Raw genomic sequence first — 19,952 nt, 5'->3', positions numbered from 1 at the left:
TCAGATCATGATTGCATCTTGTTGTAAATTTGATTTTATTTAAGTTTAAAATTGGTTACTTACTTAATTATATTTCTAATTTATTAAATTTGCATTTCTTAGAGATTTATTTTTCCAAATGAAATTAATTTGATTTTTTTTAATGTAATTTCATTTACACTTTAAGTTTAGTAAATTTGATTTTAAAATTTGTTAGTTAGTTAATTATATTTTTAATTTATTAAATTTGATTTTATTTGCATTATAAAATTAATACTCATAGATTTATTTTTACAAATGAAATTAATTTGAGTTTAAATTTTATATATTTTTCTCCTTTTTAAAATTTAAATTTAAATTTATTTAAGTTATAAATTTATTAGTTAGAGAACAATTATCCTCTAACTTGAAATTGATATTGAAATTTACTTTTCGTGTACCCTTATAGCCTAAGCAAATTAAAAAGAACTTTGGAAAAGAATTTTTTATTGCTTTTATTCGCTTTGATGGTTGGTGTAGTCTAGATTAGCATAGATTAGTTTGCCTTAGAGGAGACGCTATTCTCCAAGTTGCCAATCAAAGCCATGCTCAAATTTCCTTTCTCTCACATGCAGTTTCACACTCACAACAACCCTACCATTCAAGCAATGAGCAGAGTTCAATATTGGCAGCTATATGTATCAGTGTGTAGGACAGTTGGAATTGGAGCCACTACACATAGCAAATTACAGTTTTAGCACTGACAGATTAGAAATGTATCAATGATTGTTGATTTTTTAAACATTTATGCATATAGTTAAGCCTTGTAAGGCCTTCTAGGCTATCCCCATTATTTTAAAATCATTTATGTATATATTTGAGCCTTGTAAAGCATTCTAGGCTATGCCTTCCGAGCTATTGTTAGATGGTGACAGTTGTATCATTGGGTAGATTGTGACAGCTGTATCATTGGATAGATTGTCAATGTCACACATTGTACGTTTGTCAAAAAATATTTTATTGTTTCAATATAAAATGACTTATCCTTATTGTGTTGGTATATAGGAATCATGGAGCATGCCAAGATTTTTGTGGGTGTTGATGTTTCAGTATTTGTCAATGATATGACCTTGACGCACGATGGAAAAGATTATGCCCCAAAGGACTTCCCGCAATGGAATGTACTTAAGACCACTGAGGGAGCTTGGTTCTTGGTCAAAAAAAGAAATAAGTTTTTCTTAGTGATGACGAAGAGGGATTTCGAGGAACATGAGGAGCCATGGGGTGGGGGCACTCATTGGAGGGGTGATTGTTGTCGCATACCCTGCACCACACGTTGTCTCTCCTGGGAAACAAGTGGGGGTTACTCGGTGCCTACTTGGAGGTCCCTCATTTCCACTACTGGCCCAGCTAATTTAGTAGTTTGGAGGCCAACTCAGTCATGTCCAAGCCATTAGGCTTGTTGTTCTCCTTCTTGGTAGGCTCCGTACTAGAAGACCTTACCGACTGTGATACCTCTGATGCAATTGTAGTTTTGTCCTGGACAATTTTATCCATCATATTATCACTAATGCAAATGGCTACCTTCTTGTTGCAGAGTTTGAAGGAAGTGGGATTCATAACCATCAAGTGGTCATGCAGCTTCACATCTACCAATCCGATGAGGAAGCACGACAGCAATCGTTTTGTCACTCATCCTCTCATGTGGTTTGCACCGAGAATTGAATCCTAGCAATGTAATCCTAGAGGGATTCCTTGTCATTATATTTTACCTCATATAACTGATTAATCGGGCTCCACTTATGACCACTGGGGGAAAATCCTACAATGAATGCTTTCCGTAATGCCTCCCAATTGACTCTCTCTTTCGGGTTGAGGGCCATATACCATTGGCATGCCTTGCCATCCAAACTAAGGCCAAACGCATTAATTCTAGATCTACAAGAGCACCAAATGCTTCGCATATTTGCTCGAATCGCTCCACGTGGGAGACCAAATATCTTTCCCCAAGGAATTTAGTTATCAACTTGGAGATGGCTATCGACTCCTATAAGGATTTGTGACCCCTACTAGGAATACGGGTGTGGGGCGGCCCCCCTTCCAATTGTGTTCACCAAGATGTGCACCGCCTCATCCGATAGCACCATTTGGGAAGGTGGTGGAGGCAGCATTGTTGTGGGCCTAATGGGTCATAGAGGCAACCTCAAGCCTAGTCGTGGTGGCGGGATCCATTGGGTTATCGGTATCGGCATTGGGCCTGCTCCCTCATACATTGGAGTTGCAGTTGCGAGAGTGTCAGACTCCAAGAGGAAGCGGGTCACTAGGCATTTTACATGGAGGCTCCTTGGACGGTAAGGTGGAACTTGCGGGACCATGCAGCCGTCGAATGTCGAGGGCACTTAGAAGGTCAGAAGTTCATAAGAGTTTCCCCCTTGGAAGTCTCGTGCATTTCCTCAACCAGGGTTTCGCCTTGCAAAGTCCCTCATCCATGGGTCTTTGTCATCCATGCGTTCCAAGTCAAGGTGCCCCATGAGGGCTGTGGAATTTAAGTCCACAAATGTGGCCTCAGTCCCTACCTGTGGCTCAAGGGCCTTGTTAATGGCCTCCCCTTTCTACAGGCATACTGCAAAAGGGTTCTCCATGTCTGCTGAATCCGTTCGACCCAATTGTTCCCAATTAGCTCAAAATGCAAAAATACTTGACTAAATTTAACCGAAAACATTACACTTTCAAAGAACAGTACACAGTTAGAAGCAGGGCAGAATAACTCAAAAGAGGGCTACAGATAGATTTTGAGATATCCACAAGTACAAGAGAGATGAACACAAAAGTTTTTTCTTCTTGATGTTTGCTTGAAAACATCAGGAAGAAAAATCGAGCGATTTTCCTTTTTGGAGTGCCCTCAGCACGGCCTTCACAGGAGGGTTTTAGTGGAGAGTTGATATTACTTTTTGGAAATTTCCATATGTATTTTTTTAATTGAAAAAGTAAAATCACGTTGAGCACTTTCACCTTCAAATTAAAACTATATTCTAATAGCCTAGTCCACCTTCAAAGGCATGCAAAGGCTTTCTTTGCAATTCATTGAACTTCTTGTCGATGGGTTATTCCCCGCCTTCTTGATCCCTTGCATTTGCTTGTTTTTAAACAACTTTCTTTCTTGTTGATGATGATATACTTCATTTTTATATTCTCTATCAACTCATATCTTGGTAGCTTGCATGCTTTAGATTTAGCCCAACCCATGTCTTTTCATTTCATGCTACCATTATGGATTACCCAGGTAGTGTGTTGTTTTTATTCCTATTATATTCTTAAATATAGCAGTGCAAAAGATATTAGATTCTTTGATTGACATTGGACAATCATTGGACAAATTTAGTTTTAAAGAGTATGGGAAACAAAAGACTTATCTAGCAAGATGGGACAGTTTCAAACCCCTAGTATACAAGAAAGAAAGAAAGAAAGAAAGTTTATTAACATCTATGAAAGACCAAAGGGTCTATGAGACTAACAATAAATCAGATACAATGAAACCTAAGGGTGGGACCACTAAAATGGGCACCCCTACCCAAGATTGATGCCTATGATGAGAAATAAAAGTAGTACATCACATTATCAATGTGAGACAAACACACAAAGGGGGAGCAAACACCTGAGAGGATCCCTGGTCATCTATCCCTAAAAGTAGATAATAACTTTTTTAATAGAAAGAGCTTTGACTCTGAGAAGGCTCTCCTCATTGCACTGGAAGCAAGTCTATTAAAGGGTCACTTTCCTTGTTCTTTCTTGCTCTGCTACCATGCTCTTCCTTATGGTAAAGCATCCATAGTTTGCCGTTTAAATCTACACCCTAGCTTGAGTACATAATAAGAATCCTTTAGGCTCGAGAGATTTACCTTTGCATTCATTTAGTGAAACCACAAAATGCACTTTTGATACATCTTTGTAGAGATTCATCTCATCAAATCCAACATATAAAATTTTATAGATTCTATAAACATTACAAAGATTCTTGCATGACAAATTTGTGAATTACCAATTGAATATTTCTCTCAATAGGAGCAAAGGCTAAAGGCTTTATAAAGGTTGGCATCTCTAAAGATGAGTTGTTTCGTAGGATTTGGAGCACAAGCAAACATGGTTGTGTACTGAGTTTATGATAATCATGTTCTAAATGGACACCTCATCTCTAAAAAGGTTAGAGATAGCTATTGGCTTTTCCACTTAGCTAACTTGGGATGGAGAAGGACACCCAATCAATAATGGTTGTGATGGGGAAAATGAAGCCAAGGAGGGGAGGTCGAGAAGAAGCATGACAGAGTCCTAGTTTTTTGAAATTTGGAAGGAAATGTTATGATTTCCTACAAGATGATGGATCATTTGAATCTCAAGATAAAGGTAGTGATAAGGGGAGGTCAAGCACAAGTAGGACAAAGTCCCAATCTTTAGTGATTTGGAAGGAAAAGTTTGTGGTTGCCTGCAAGATGTCAAGATGCATCTGAATTTTCCATTGTTTTGATAGCCAAAAAAAACTTTGAGGTTTGGTGGGTTTGCAACAATTTGAATTAAGCACTCTCAACACTCTTGCACAATACGCTAAAACCAAATTTCTAAACCCTACTTCAAAAACTCATAAGACTTATTCATGTTGAATTAATGAAGAAATAAGCTCTACATCTTCTAAGGGTAGCTCATGATACATCCTAGTTGAATGTGCTATGCTTTCTCTTACAAACTTGGGTGATTCTAGATCCATTGTGGTAAGGAGAACAAAATATGGAAATTTAATTATAGATCAGCTCATGGTCTATTTGGAGCCCCAAGTTACCAAGTACCAAAGCAAGAACCATCGGTGATAGTTGCAATCTTTCTTAAAACTTTGAAGAATGACGTAATAAAAAATTCTGAGGGTTCAACAACATCACTACTACCACATGAATTTGCTACACTCCAAACATGTGCTTGATAGAAGTGCATTGGTATGTGATGAAAGCTAGTTAGAAAGACTACTAGCAAGGGAAGATGACAATATTCAATTGCAACTATGCTTGAGATTACTCACATTGGAACATTGCAATGGAACATAGTGGGTTCATGCTCAATTTATAAGAATTCCCTCATCCCAAGACTCTCATATGCAAATCAAGGCTCCTAAATATCCCCCCCAAAAATGAAGATCATAAGCAAGAAGAGGAATGAGGTAATTCTCTTTTGGCATTTATTGGTATTATATTTGCATTAGGGGAGACATGGACCCAAAAAGTTCCTCATAAGGGTTTGATTAGAGAATGGGTGAAATCTCTAATCTTTGGAAAAAAAGGATTATGGTAAGATGCGCTAAGTGTAAACTTTCTATATAGGTTACAAAAAAATAGTAAAAAATATAGATGGTTTTGAAAGCAAGTATCTACGTGCTAGTGGGAAGTATGCGTGTGCCGACTTGTAACTACTTGCATTCGCACATGGATGTGAAATAGTAAATGACATGTTATAGTTTGTATGTACTTAATATTAGGAAAATAAAAATACTTTGCTTTAGCCGGTTGTGGCTCACATTCGCCAGCTGATAACAACCCATTGAAAGTCTAGCCGGTTGTGTAGCTCGCAATTGCCAGCTTGTATCAACCCGTAAATTACATGCTAGAGAACGTTACAGACTATACTTGTCTACTTACTTGTAAGATGAAATTTGTGGCACACTATACCAGGACTATACCATGCATTTATGTGGAGATTGTAATACTTTCTTTTCAGAACAATTAGTTGAACTTATGTAGGTATAATATGTATGTCTAAATTCATGTTAGGTATGTCTAACCTAGGTAGGTGTCCTTTACTCCATAGATTCAAACAAAGAGTCGTGATAAGTGCACATGTAGATATTGCTAGCTATTGCACTCGTGTGTATGAAATACTGACATTCACATACAGAGCATGATGTCGCGAACGATCATGGTGCAGATAGATGCTTACTCAAGAAAGAGCGAGACATGGGAAAAGGAAACTTGCCATCTCATGCCTATTTCCATAGGCAGATTGCCACATCTATAACCATCCAATTATGTCAAGAACATGCAAGACGATTGGATGGTTGCTCTGTCTTGAGGTCTAGCAAACTTACATTGTTTTTCGATGACATTGTTAGTGACATTGTCTTGGATTGCTGAAAACATATTAATGATCTGAGATGGTTTATCTCTTTTACATGGACAGCAATCATGGCAAACAGAGAAGATAGGATAGGCCAACATCAATCATAAAACGAGGCTCATGGACGAGGGCAAAGTGTTGTGAAACCGTTGGATTTTGTTACAATGTTAGGTCGTCAGAAGTGGATGTGCAACTTTTGCAACCAAGTCTTAACAGAATCTGCCTTGAGGATAAGAAAACATTTGATTGGCAATGAAGAAAACTAATAAAGAGATGTGAGGGACCAAGTGTCAAATTCATTGCTGGCATCCTACAAGGCATTAACCATGCAAAGAGTAGAGTAATCCGTGTACAAGTTGAAGATGTAAATGAGTGAACGTTTAATATGTGGAACTATTCCAATGGAATTTGACATTGATTTGGACCATGGGTATTGTAAATCAATCAATTGCTAGTTCCTTGCGTATTTTGTTTGAGCCCATATATTTAAGCTGCTTGTAATGTGAACAAATGCTTTTAGAACTTTCGAATAGTTGTGTCATATGGTTGGGATTGGAAAGTAGAGGGTGTGAGAGAAAGAAGTGCTATGTACATGTAAGCAATGCTAGCTATTGCACTAGCGGGTGTGAAATACTGACTTTTGAGTACAGAGCATGATGTCGTGAAAGATCATAGTGCAGATTATGCTTACTCGAGAAAGAGCGAGATGTGGCAAAAGGCAATTTGTCATCCCATGCCTAGGTCCATAGGCAGGTTACCACGTGGGATATCTGTTGAGCATGGTGCAAAGCCCATATTGAAAAAAAGCCATGGCCTCTGTTGCTAAAGCTAGCCTGAGTTTCACAATGCCTAGTTATGATGCCATTCATAATAGCATGCTGGATGCATACTACAATAGGATGAAAGAGGAGATGCAGCAAGTGGTTTACGAGGGCATTGAGAAAACATTTTGTACCATTATATCAGATGGATGGAAGAATGCTAACAAGAGGCTCTTGGTCAATGTCATGGTTGTGATGTTCAAAGGGGAGGCTTTCCAACAATCGATATAAGGCCAAGATAGGAGAATTCATTGCAAAGCAGTTAAGTAAATGTATCAAAGACATTGGTCCTGACAATATTAAATTCAACTCATTAGTGATAATGCTAAGAATTGTAAAAAGGCTAGGAAATTTATAAATCGCAGATATCGATGCCTTTGGGCATTGCCATGCTCGTGCCACTATCTGGACCTTGTCTTGGAGGATTGGTACAAAGCACATGAGACAAACTTCTTCAAAATTGTTGTGGATGAGGCTCGGAAAGTCGTGTTATACTTTCTTAACCATGAGCGATTACTTGGTATATTCAAGAATTACCAACATGCAATCACTCGATGGAGCTTCTGAAGCCAGGTGAGACATGTTTTGGCACAAACTATATAATGATGGAGCAGTTGTTAAAGCAATAGGCCCTTGTAACTGAGACATTATTCAACACAGAGGCCGCAAAGTGGATAGCCAAGACACACTTGAGTGGCTTCCGTAACAAATTCATTGACTTAAAGACATCAGTTAGTAATCTAGCATTTTGGTGATGCAATGGAAGCCATGAAGCCAATTTGGTTTGCAATCCATAGGTTGGATGTGAAAGGGCTAAGCATGGGAAGTGCTTATATGGCTTGGTAGACTATGGAGAGGGATGTTTCGAAGGAAGATGCAAGGCCAGAAAAAGGTGGATACAGTCTCGATACAGCATGGCTCATCAGACCATGTTGCAAAAGATGGTATGAAAACGATGGAATCAAGCACACGACTCTTTGCACTATGCCACCCATAAATTAGATCCGCAATGGTGGTAATATCGTACAGAGACAAATGTACAGATTATGCAGTCATGGCATTATCTTCTTGGACGTTTCTTTGAGGATAGGACAGAGTATGCTTCTGCCTGTTAAGAAACTCTTAACTTTTTGAAATAGAGAAGGACTGTTTGCCTATCCAAGAATCAAAGAATAAGCCAAAGATATGCCAGCATTGAGATGGTGGGAGAGTGTGGGGTGTCTACGCCTCATTTCCAAGCCCTGGCCATGAAGGTATTATCACAACCTTGTAGTAACTCCTATAGCGAATGCAACTAGAGTAATTACAAGTTTGTGCATCCCGTCTCACAAGGACCGCTTCACATCGAAAAGATCAAAGAAGCTGGTTTACCTCTATTTGAATGGTAGGGTGATGGATGATGTGAAAGGGGTGTGCAGTGATGGTGATGTGCCAAAGTGGGTACACACAGATCTTCCAGGTCCCTTGCATGATGCCCTTGTACTTACACACCTTGAACTGAATTCTAGCAACTCAAAAGAAGAGACGTTGTTGTGATGTATGTCAGTGTGTCTGATTAATGTTGCAATTGGAGGTAAAATGCAAATGAGACATTGTAATTCACACTTCTTTTTTGTCATCAAATGAAATGTTGCAATTATTTTAAAATGCAATTTATTTAATATGTAATTCATGATGTTGGAAATTGCATTTGCTGGAGTGATGTGTGCTAGCCATTGATGAAGTTATACATATTTCCAAGCACACTTTGCATAGGGAGCTTGAACCCCATCAAAGTGTGCAACAAAAATTTATAATTTCAAGAATGGCTAATTTGTAAAGGCAAACTTGTTGCTTCTCAAATGATTTGCAAAATAAAATCAAACTAGATTTACATGCCAATTTACATTTCACCAAACATGTCAATAGCTTGTCATCATCATATTATATAAGCTCAAAGTTTACACGAGCTAACCATGTAGAATTTGCACAAAGTATACATTTTATGCCACAACCAATATGAGCAAAGTATACATGTGCTCAGTTTGCAAAATTTATAGGTACATTTGAGGTGGCCAAAAAATTATAAGTGATGCCCATTTTCAAAAAATTTAAAGACACAAAAAGTTCCCATTTGACACTTCTACGAGGGTGTGTCAATTCGGAGGTCCACATGAACAATTGCATCATCGGCAATTGTTCAAAAAGACAGTAAACAAACCACAAATCAGTCCCATGAGTGCGAGAGTAACCATGATTGATAACAGGATGACCAACATGCTTACTCTATGGGTGTATGTCTGAAGAAAATCGATTTGTAAAAACTCAAGCATTAAAATCACTCAACATTTAAGTATATCACAACAATTAAAATACAGCACTAAAAGTTCTATTTTATAAAAACGAACTAAGAAATGATAGTCATTTCCAAATACAAAATACAAGATGGGAACATAATATAATTCATCGCATCATCTCCAAAATCCATTAACAAAATTAATATATGTCATTACAATATATGTCATAGAACCTATACGAGAACTACAATCTTCACAATCGAGGATTCGCAGAAAATGTTGCTATGATGCCAAGCACGTCGTACAATTGCTTGGCCTCAAGAGCATTACAGGTTGGACATGCACTCCTAACCTTTAACACTATTTTGGTAGAAGGACATAAAAATGTCCTAGGACACTTTTATGTCCTGTCAATTTAGCAACTTCCTAGAATTATTCAAAAGCATTGATAATTTCTTTTGGGGTTTTGATTATTTTCCATAATAGCTTATATGCAAAAAAAAACTTGAAATTATTATGGATTGGAACTTGCACCTATTACTTTGAATTCTACCTAAAATTTTAAGGTCAACCTAACACCGACATTTCAAGATGTTTTCTCAAGTTTAGATAAAACGGCCATACTTCTTACTTAGAATGATTTTTCTTAGAGTTTGTAATTCCTAGAGTCTAAGGATAACTATAACGCATATGTTTATATTTCCTCAGAGCTAGATAATCATACTCATTATGATCTATGGCCTTAAATGTAATTTTAGTGAATGCTGATGGCAAGGGAAAAATCGATCTTTTACAATTCTTTGACATGTCTAGCAAGTTCTAAACTCAACCATACTTAGTAGATGTCTTCAATAGGATATTATGGAGTAGCGTGAGTTTTTAAGGGACCTAATGTCATATACAACACCAAATTCAAATCGTATATTGGTTGTTCCTTGTGTTGTAATTCACACTAAATTCAAGATAGAAGGGTTAAAGGATATCATAAGAACCTTAATACACTTAAAATCATACTTATAGAGTGCCTCTAATCTCATGAATGAGTGAAATCAATTTAAAAAAGGTATATGCATAACAATTATATACATGATAATTCAAAACTATAAAAGTGAGATTTAATGCGAAACTTGTTTTGGTAGTTGATATTAGGAGCACTTAATCTCTTTTAGTTTTAGACTTTATTGTGATGTGGTAACTTTCCATTATGATATAATATTGTTATAGTTAAGATATGACTCTTTGTGGCTATTATGTGTAGTATAAAAAGATGTTTATTAATGAAATGCGACTTATAATGCAACTTGCTAGGCTGACCACTCTTGTTAATATATAAATTAATCTTGCCAAAATTATTTTTAAACAAAGTTTTGTCACTCTTATGTGTTTGATATACTTATAAACACTTTGTAAAAAATGCTAGCTCCTTGAAATTAATTTTATTTTTTAGCATACTAGATAAAGTTTCAAGTATAACTACTATTTGGGTGAACGATCATATTACCATACATTTGTAAGCGTTTTGTAAGCATATGTAATAGTTTTTTGTACTTCTTATATTTTTAGATATTAGTTCTATGAGTCTACCTTAAGGTCAAGAGAGGAAATCACCAAAAAGCACATCTACAAGTTGGGATGTTTTTGCCAAAACCTCAAAAGGACACTTTTATGTCCTATCATGCTACCAAACTAGTGTTAACATATTTGCCAAGCATACCAGGTGAAATTGATAGTGGCATGGCAGCGCATAGTATCCGATCATCATGTCAAAGCGATCTTGGCGTGTTGGACATAAAGGCCCATCATCCACAAAGGTAATACACGTCAAAAGGGTGGAGGGTTTTCTGACAGCCAAGCCCACAAAATCAGGATCCAAGTTACGAACATAGCCTTCATCTTCAACGTGTTGGAGGGAGGCTTGTGCATCTCACGCTTGTTGAGAATACGTAGTGGAGATGCCGCATTGCTCCTCATAGGAATTTTTGAGGTCTTGCCTATGTCCAGTCTGTTGGAGCATTTCATTCATGCGATTAACTTCAGCAAGAAGCCACTCGTTCTCACTCATCACCCGTCAATATTCAAACATAGCATCATGCACTATGATGCTTGGAAACGTGAGATCTTCCCTTGTTGCACTTTGCCGATGCAAGCTGTGGACCCTCTACACCATCACCTCCTCTACACCTTCATCTCCTGTGTCTTCACGTACGTTCAGAAAAAGGTTTAGAGTTTGTCACAGAAACTACACAAATGCAAAACATGGCTAATGAGTACACTATGTATGATATAACAACTATGAGCACAAATGGAACAAAATGAGCACAGATGGAACAAAATGGCATGCACTTCACTCGCCTAAAGTTGGGCTTCCCATGTTAGCACATGGTGATGCAATGACGGGGAGAGCGACGGCGGCGACGGCTACCCTTAATGGCGATGGCTTTTTGCTGCATGTTCTAGGTGAGGAGGCAAAGTCTACAAGCACGTCGAGCATGAACTTTGCATACAACATTTTTGCAAAGTAGAGTGGCACGGCTCTGTTATGAGGCTTATCTGATTTGATCATGCAATGAATATAATATGCATTCTTCCTCATAGGTGGGTGGTGACATTTTTTGATGGGCCACCGTCCATGTGAGGCATAGCCACAATTCCACATAGCTGCTATGTTGTTGTTTGAGACCACTGTGTTGATGCGATTGTACTTCCAACCCTTTGGATCATGAAAGATGCTTACATTGGCAATTGCGCGAGCCTTATCTCTTCTTGTTGGTAGGAAGGTAGCATCAGCCACATCCATTATATGTCTCATTGCTTGCTTTCCCCGCACGTTTGGATCATGGGACTCGTATGCGACTTGCATTGATCGTTGCGACGAGGATGCAATGGCGAGTGAGAGAGCAAGTGAAGATCTACTAACAACCATGCCAAAATCAAGTGAGTGACGTGTAATTGAAACATTAATTATAACATACTTATGCACATTACAAGATCTGAGAATTTATCCAACTATTTTGATTGTGGATTGACCATGATTGATTAAATAGTACAAATAGAATAGGTAAACTCTAGCAAATTGTTACATTTGTTTTAAAGATACATGTCATGGTCATTTTTAAATCCATGTGTACAATACAAAAACATTACAAGTTTGGCAATCAAAATTGCGATCATATGGTCAAGCTCAAAAAGATGTCGCTTATGCTCAACAACATGTCTTCATTTCCTCAATGGGTCGCATTGCCACATCCTCGTTTACATTGAAACCATGCATTTTTGTCAAAATTGCTCCCATGGTAGGTCTCTCCTTTGGATCAATCGTACATTGCGAGTTTCCACAATCAACCAAGAGCTTGACCGTAATGTATCCCTTCATCGAGTTGTCACTAAGAGCTTCTGTAGCATCTATGAGAAAGTTGGCAATTTCCCTAAACAACCAACCAATGGCAAAACAATCTGACTCTAGTGCCCATGCACCCCTGGGATTTGTACCTATTATCTAGTGCATGCAACAATCATTTTGTAAGTGCTCAAACTTCTTCAAAATAAAGAAAACCCGAAATACACATGCAAATTTGCAATGCTAGTGTAAATCAAACCACTCACGACAAGCAACATGCAACATGCAGCATCATTAATGTTTCTAAACATAACTTCCACTCCTTAGAATAAATACATTTTGCTTTCCAAGGTAATGGTATATTACGTCAAGTAATTCATAGCTTACGACATAATCCAGTACTATAACAGTCACTACATGATCTACTATCATAGAGCAAATTTTGTAAAGTCACTATCATGTGTTAATCTATCAGCTGGTGGAGGCTAGAACAGGAAACATATAACAACATCACATAACCAAGATGGTCTAGATTAGTTTTGATAATCACACATCCGGTTGGGAAGGGTTTTATCGAGATGAATTGATTGGCAAAAGCGAGCCATCATCCAGATAAAACCTGGCTCTATTGACACCTATGTATAACATAGATATATATGATATATAAGAAGATCGAAGCGGGTGGAACAACCTGGAAAATGCAAGCCATCACCCAACTTTGATCTTTACTATTACAGACATCAGTCGAGGCAAGGTGAATTCGACTGGCTGAAGCGGATCATCTCCTAGCCTCTGACCGATACATAAATAGGCATCTCTCCCTCTCTCTCTCTTTTACTCTCCCTCTCTCTCTTCCCCTCTCTCTCTTTTACTCTCCCTCACTTTCTTTTCCTCTCCCTCCGTCCCCCCCTTCTCTCTCTCTCTCTCTCTCTCTCTCTCTCTCTCTCTCTCTCTCTCTCTCTTTCTCTCCCTCTCTTTCCCTCTCTCTCTCTCTCTCTATTTCCTCTCTCTAATAGCCTACTGATAGTTAGCCAAGGCGAGGTGAATCCAATCGGTCAAGGTGGGTCATCACCTAGCTCGACTGACCGACACCAAAGACTAAAGAAGAACTCATCCAAATACTAAAAAAAAAAACATGAGAGAAAGTGACAAGTATGCGCAAGGCGGTAGTGGCGGGAGCATGATCTTTTTATAAGATTTTGCACCTCCACCGTGCGGTACCAGCCCTGACTGCATAGTGTGTCAATGGCCACAATTGCATATCGTTCCAAATTGGACAACCCATGATGACACACGTGCCGATACGACAATCACTGTGCGGTATGGGTGCGTCACCAAGCGGTGTCTCCTGGCACCCTAAAAAAACCACATAGTATTGATGCGGGACCGTGTGGGGTCCTTCATACTGCTTGGTATGGTTATATACCGCACGATGTTTGGAAGCTCATACTGCACGATAAGAGGACAAACCACACGGTAGGCTCCCGGTCGACAGTCAATGTAAAGAATTGCACTTTTTGGCATTTAGGGCATTAGGCCACGTTTTTTAAACAAAAAGTACGTATTTTAATTTTTAAAAATGTACTTTTTAAATCCCTATAGAGGATCTAAGGGTGTGCATCCAACACCTCTTTCCAACTTCACATCTAAAAGTTTAATCCATTTTCAATTTACATTTACAATCATGCTTCATAATTGGACACATTTTACTGATATGGCTAATGCTAAAAAGAACTATTAGAGTCGCTACCAAGGAGGTAACACCAGGATGTCTAAGTTATGGAAGCCAATACAATGTATTTGCTATGTATGCTAGCTTTGCTAGCCTTGAAGATAATTTAGTACCTTGTGGTAGATTGTATACATCAATTCAATCAACATATAGTATAGGGGAGGTAGGGGAGCTTATGCACTGTTTGCTTATTTGCACTATAGGTACCTTCTATACATTATAGTGTCTTCTTAAGAGGTATGAGAGTATGAAGTCCAAGCTCCTTGTTTGTAGGTAACAAGGGCTCTTGTGGATGTACTTGGGTTCTTATTTACTATGTTATCATTCCTTTAATAGGTTTAATTTGTCCTTTTGATAAGTCTACTAGAGCATAATCACAGCATAATAGGTCATTTTGTATGGTGTACTTTTCTCTAATTTAATTTTCATCTTGGTTCTAGTTGGTTTGTGGTTGCTTGTCACTGGTATGTGTGGGTTTTACACAAGTTCTTTGTTGTGTTAATGTGGAAGTTAGAATGTATATGCATGAGTTTTATTTGTTGGGTTCAAGCATGGGCTTTTTGGAGTTCTTGCTTATCCGTCATATTTGTGTATGTGTGCATGCGCACACGTGTGTGTATGTTTTAATTACTATTTTTTAATTCTTGTCTAGATAGGGTTTTGCTTCATTGGGTCTAATGCTACACTCTTCAATGTGTATCTATTTTAATGCCTATTTCTCGTTCATTACAAGTATTGCTTCATGAGATATGAGTATGTGGATGTATTCTTGACTTTGCCCTCATTAGCACATGGTGTTGTAGCTTGTTCTAGACTCTAGTGTCATAATTTTATACTTGTGTCAATTTGATCATATCATTTACTCAATTTAAGCAAAACTAAAGTGCCAAAACTAAAGGTGGAAAATTTGAAGTGAAGCTATGAAAGCTATTCTCAAAATGTAAAAAAACATGTCAAGATAGAAAACCTATTTTGAAGCTATAAAAACAACTAACCTCATGTTGGGAAACAATTGGAAGCAAAGGCTAAAGTCCAAAAAAGGATTTTGAAATGGGGAAAACATGCCTTTATAGTTGTAAAACCAAGAAAGATATTGAAAATTCCAAGAGCTAGAAAGATTATTTTAAGACAAAGTATTATAATAAAAGCTACTAGGTGTTAGATGTAGTAATAGGAAAAGATGTCCCAAGTTTTAAAAAGCATTCAAAAGCTAGAAAAAGTATTCTCAAGACAAAATTCTACTTTGGCATGAAGTTAAATCCATTGTCGTGATGATGCATCTCATGCGCGTTACGGGAGTTAATATTGTTCAAGGAGTGACAACTATCCTTTTAGATCTCGCTCGCGTAACTGCCTGCCTCGCGAGGGAGAGGCATTACTCGCGTAGCAGCTTTGCTGAGCGTGGGTACTTGCATTTGCTCAATTCCTCCCTACATCATGCCCCCCAAGACCAAGAGCGCAGGCAAGAATCGCAAAAAAGGGAAAAAGAAAGGATCGTCACCACCCGCGCATGACAAGGGCTGGGAAAAGGTTTGTCTGCTTGAGTAGCTTTAATCATACTGCATTTACGGAACTTTAAGTACCTCCTTACCAACGATTCTTCTGCTGCGAATTGCTAATTGTAGGTAGCAATAGGTCCGTGAAGTTCTCGTTTTCAGAGGCCATTTCAGAAGAACTAAATGTGTACGTCTACAATGTTTTCCCATACCTGATTGTACAACGTATGCCAAAATTAAAATTCCGGGCAATCAGAAATTTCTTCATGACATGATGGCCAGGCTATGACCAATGGAAAATGGGAGAGGCCGCTCGATGCTTTACCAGACCCTGCGAAACATGGATCTTTTGTGGAGCTAAGAGAGAAGATCCTCTCTTCACTAGAGCACGTACGCAAGTCCGAAACGTTTTAATCTTTTCCAACGAAGCCTCACATCGCAAATCCATTTGGGCCTCGAGTTTTCATTTTTCTCGCACTTTGAAACAGTATCGGGAAAAAGAGAGCAAAGAATTATACTAGGGTACAGTTTATGCTGACGTCGTCATGCAGCAAGGAATCCATGGATTGTTACCTGTATACAATTTGAATACAAACGCCTGTATCTTCTGGCAGACAGTTATCAATCCATTGGAGTTCAACCATTACGGATGACTTCCCTCGAGAGTTATTCGGTGTTCCCCGTGAAAAACTAGTGAGTCTTCTGTCAATTCTTTTGCCTTGCCAAGTTCAAGTTTTAATTTGTCTATGAGCCTTTTCGAAATTGCACCATACTCCAAGGCATGCAAACGCATACTTGTTATCTGTACGGCGCATTATATATGCCTTCGCCCGCTTCGCTTACAAAAAATGCCTTGTGGGTGAACAAAGAGGCGGCTCGAACTCCGCGGTGCCACTTTCTTGACCAAAATCATCATCTCTCCATCAACTATTGCACCGACCTTGCAAATCCTTGATCTTTCGTGCTGTAAACTGCTCGAGTATATCTTCATTCAGGTCCGTTACCGAATAAATTGCACTCTTTTCCTCATAGTTTGAGATGTCAAGTCGAGCTACGTAACTTTCGGACTGACTATTCATGAGTTAAGTGACGGTTAATTATGCAGTCAACCGCTCTGGAGAAAGCATCGTTCCATCGTTGTATCTCACTCAAAAAGGCACTCCTGCACACCAAAGGGTTAAAGGAGATAAACCTTCTCGAGTGCAGAAAGCTATCTACGCTGCTTTTGTGGAGCGACGTTATCTCAACGCTAGCGCTTCATTCTTTGGAGCTGGCCACGCTGCAGCTGCATTGTCCTAGTCTCGTAGATTTCGATAAGCCTGAATTAAAGGTGACAAACTCTCTTTTCCCCTCATCCCCGTGAAAACAACATTTGAGAGAGAGAGAGACGTTTCTTGGAGTGTTAAAAATTTCTCTTTATCGTGTTTCTGCTATGTATTTTAGTGGTGATCTGTTGAGCTTTTGATCTTTTGCGAGAGAGAGAGAGAGAGAGCGCGCGCGCGCGCGCGCGAAAAGACAAACAAGAAAAAAATAGAGAGAGAGCAGCAATTGCTTTTCTACTTACATCTCTAAGTCCTCCATAAACTAATTCATTAAAGATTTCTTCAAGAGAGTAGGAGCATATTAGCTTTTGAAAATTGCATGCCAATAATCATGACTGTGATTCCGATGTTGGTTCGTTTATGAAAATTTAGGGGCACACTATGACAAGCCATAAGCTCTACACAACAATACACACACTACAAAGCGGCCTTAAAGGGAATGAAATTATTCATGGGACCTTCAATATCATGAGCCCCTAAGGAGTTCATAGCTATTTGCAAGCTATTTTTCCTTGTTTAAGATTCATTTTTCTAAAGCTTCTTTGAGACACTTAATAATATATAGCCAAGAGCTCAAGTTCATGGGAAGGGTGTTTTAAAGACCACATACAAGTTTTAACATGCTCATCTAGATCTCACATTTCTATTCTATTGACTTGAATCCATGATCTCCCAAAAATTGCTACTTATTTCTTCAATAGTCACAATGTGCATACCACCTTCTAAGCCCATCCTCAAGAATTTTAAAAGATGCCACATAATAGAGAAAAAGGGCCATCTATCATTGATATAAGCAATAACAACCTTATACTTACATGCATGGGATGGTTTTAATAATCCTTGAATTAGCGCATCATGTAAACATCATTGTTTTCAATTGGACACATTACTAATGAAGTTTGATATGATGAGGGAACATATATTAATTCTTACATAAAAGTCATGATGGAATATGAAAAGGAAATGATGTACATTTGTATATTATGCGAAACCCCATTTACAATGGAATTGTTCGAAATGTTAGAATTCTTAATATGCTCATGAGGATGTATATTCACTATATATTATTGTGAATTCACTTAAAATGCCTAGGCACTTCAAGAGAGATGTATGGGTTTTAGCATCCCCTTGGAACCCTTAAACAATTGCTCTCATATGTAATGTAATTGCATAAAGCACAGTTGTAGACTCTAGGAATACATGGTTTGACAGAGGGTTTTGAGTACATATTCAAATGGAAACCAAAGGTGGGCTTTAAAACCCTTTGTCACATATTAATTTCACAAACATTTTCAAACTTCCAAAAAATAAAATAAACTTGTTTAATGAATTCAAGAAAAGGAAGGGTCGACACTTTTGGAGATTAATATTGTGACTTTCATTATATTGATTGAGAAATTTACTTGCCATCATGATGGAGATTCATCCACTTAGAAAGCAATAATTTTTTATAGAAATTTATAAATTATATACAAATGATTTTATTTTACCACTCTGCATAGATGTTTATTTTAATCTCTTTATAAATTTATCATCTTTATTAGGTTTTTATATTATGTTTTTGGTAATGCTTATGCATTAATAAAGTCAATTTCTTGATAATAAATCACTACTTTGATCTAGCTTATTTTCATCAAAGTAATAATTCTTCAATGTTTATATTGTCCAGAAACGTGAACCAACGATGTTGCATCCACCTATAAACAAGATTTTGGAGGTTGATTTACATGAACAACAATGTCCACCTCATGATAAAGAGGTTCTAGAAACAAATTCTAATGACTTATCTGTAATAAATAATCTAATATTTCCACAAAATTTTTGCTTTGGATATTAGTGATTACATAAGTGTATAAGGTTTATTACATGTCATAAAATCTTATGTGGCTTTTTGGTGACTTTCTCATTTTAATAAATCTAACAATGATAATCAATTGAACTCCCTTTTCATTTAAGAGTTTTCCTATGCATGCTTTGGCTATTTTTAATATAAAAACCATGCTTCCATTTCCTTTCATGTGTTGCCTTCATGTATGGTCATTGTCTAAAAGGAAAGGAAAAGAATTCATTCAAGCAATAAAAGGAACCTTCATAGTGTAAAATTTTAAAAATGCCAAAAAAAACCTAGGGTTAGTACATTTTATTAGTTTTACATCATGATAAATAATGCTATTAATATATATTTTTAAACAAAAATAAGATAGTGCTTTTATTACTGAAAGTTTACAAAAGAAGGATACAACCTAGATTCACATAAAATAATGAGGTTACTTTGATGAGACATTTACAAAACAAAGCTACTACTAAAATGAATAATGAAGAAGATACTATTAAAGCTGCATTCTAAAGAATTTTGCAACAATAGTAAGAGGATAATAATACCGAATCTTTAAAATGTGCAAAGGATACTAGTATAAATTATGCATTTAGGAAAGTTTGGGGGCAGTGTTTGTTGATCTTAGTTATAAAGTTTGGGGGCAGTGTTTGTTGATCTTAGTTATAAACAATAGTATTACATCTAAAACGATAATGTTACATTATTGTTCATTTCCATATTTTAAACGATTCCCTCAAAAAGTAGGAAAAATCAAGGGCTTTTCCAAACAAGAGTGCATAAGCGCACATGGGCATTAACTCCTAATATATTGGGAAGCATACATATCTTATATATATAGATCACATCCTAGTCCTATCTAAAGCTTATGGTTTAATTTAGTTTCATCTCTCACCTAAGCCACCTTACTTAAATAATAATTACATGAAAACGCAAAAGGAGAATCCAACTCTCCACTATAGCACTCCCTCTAAGGAGGTAGCACTAATAAAGAATACATAGGCTTACTTTCATATCTATATT

The 19,952-nt window shown here is 37.4% G+C and overlaps 1 protein-coding gene across 1 annotated transcript; it reads left to right on the top strand.

Annotated features, from left to right (window-relative positions):
- Positions 1-15,714: 15,714 nt before the first annotated feature.
- On the top strand, positions 15,715-17,222 carry LOC147900627 (dynein regulatory complex subunit 6-like). The gene is made up of 6 exons (XM_087375689.1): positions 15,715-15,807; positions 16,056-16,159; positions 16,388-16,466; positions 16,643-16,768; positions 16,879-17,103; positions 17,217-17,222. The coding sequence occupies exons 1-6, from the start codon at positions 15,715-15,717 to the stop codon at positions 17,220-17,222; spliced, it is 633 nt and encodes a 210-aa protein (XP_087231815.1).
- Positions 17,223-19,952: the final 2,730 nt, after the last annotated feature.

The sequence above is a fragment of the Dipteris shenzhenensis genome, chromosome 6 (genome assembly GCF_047967505.1).
Source record: "Dipteris shenzhenensis isolate YYH24624 ecotype China chromosome 6, Dip_SZ_1.0, whole genome shotgun sequence".
NCBI classification, from domain to species: domain Eukaryota; kingdom Viridiplantae; phylum Streptophyta; class Polypodiopsida; order Gleicheniales; family Dipteridaceae; genus Dipteris; species Dipteris shenzhenensis.
This window is presented reverse-complemented; position numbering and strand designations above follow the sequence as displayed.

Excerpts from the sequence above, each read along its gene's own strand:
- LOC147900627 (XM_087375689.1), top strand. The coding sequence starts at position 15,715 with ATGCCCCCCAAGACCAAGAGCGCAGGCAAGAATCGCAAAAAAGGGAAA. Across the intron at positions 16,160-16,387 it reads AAGATCCTCTCTTCACTAGA|ACAGTTATCAATCCATTGGA; the intron begins GCACGTACGCAA and ends ATCTTCTGGCAG. Across the intron at positions 16,467-16,642 it reads GTGTTCCCCGTGAAAAACTA|AGGCGGCTCGAACTCCGCGG; the intron begins GTGAGTCTTCTG and ends GGGTGAACAAAG.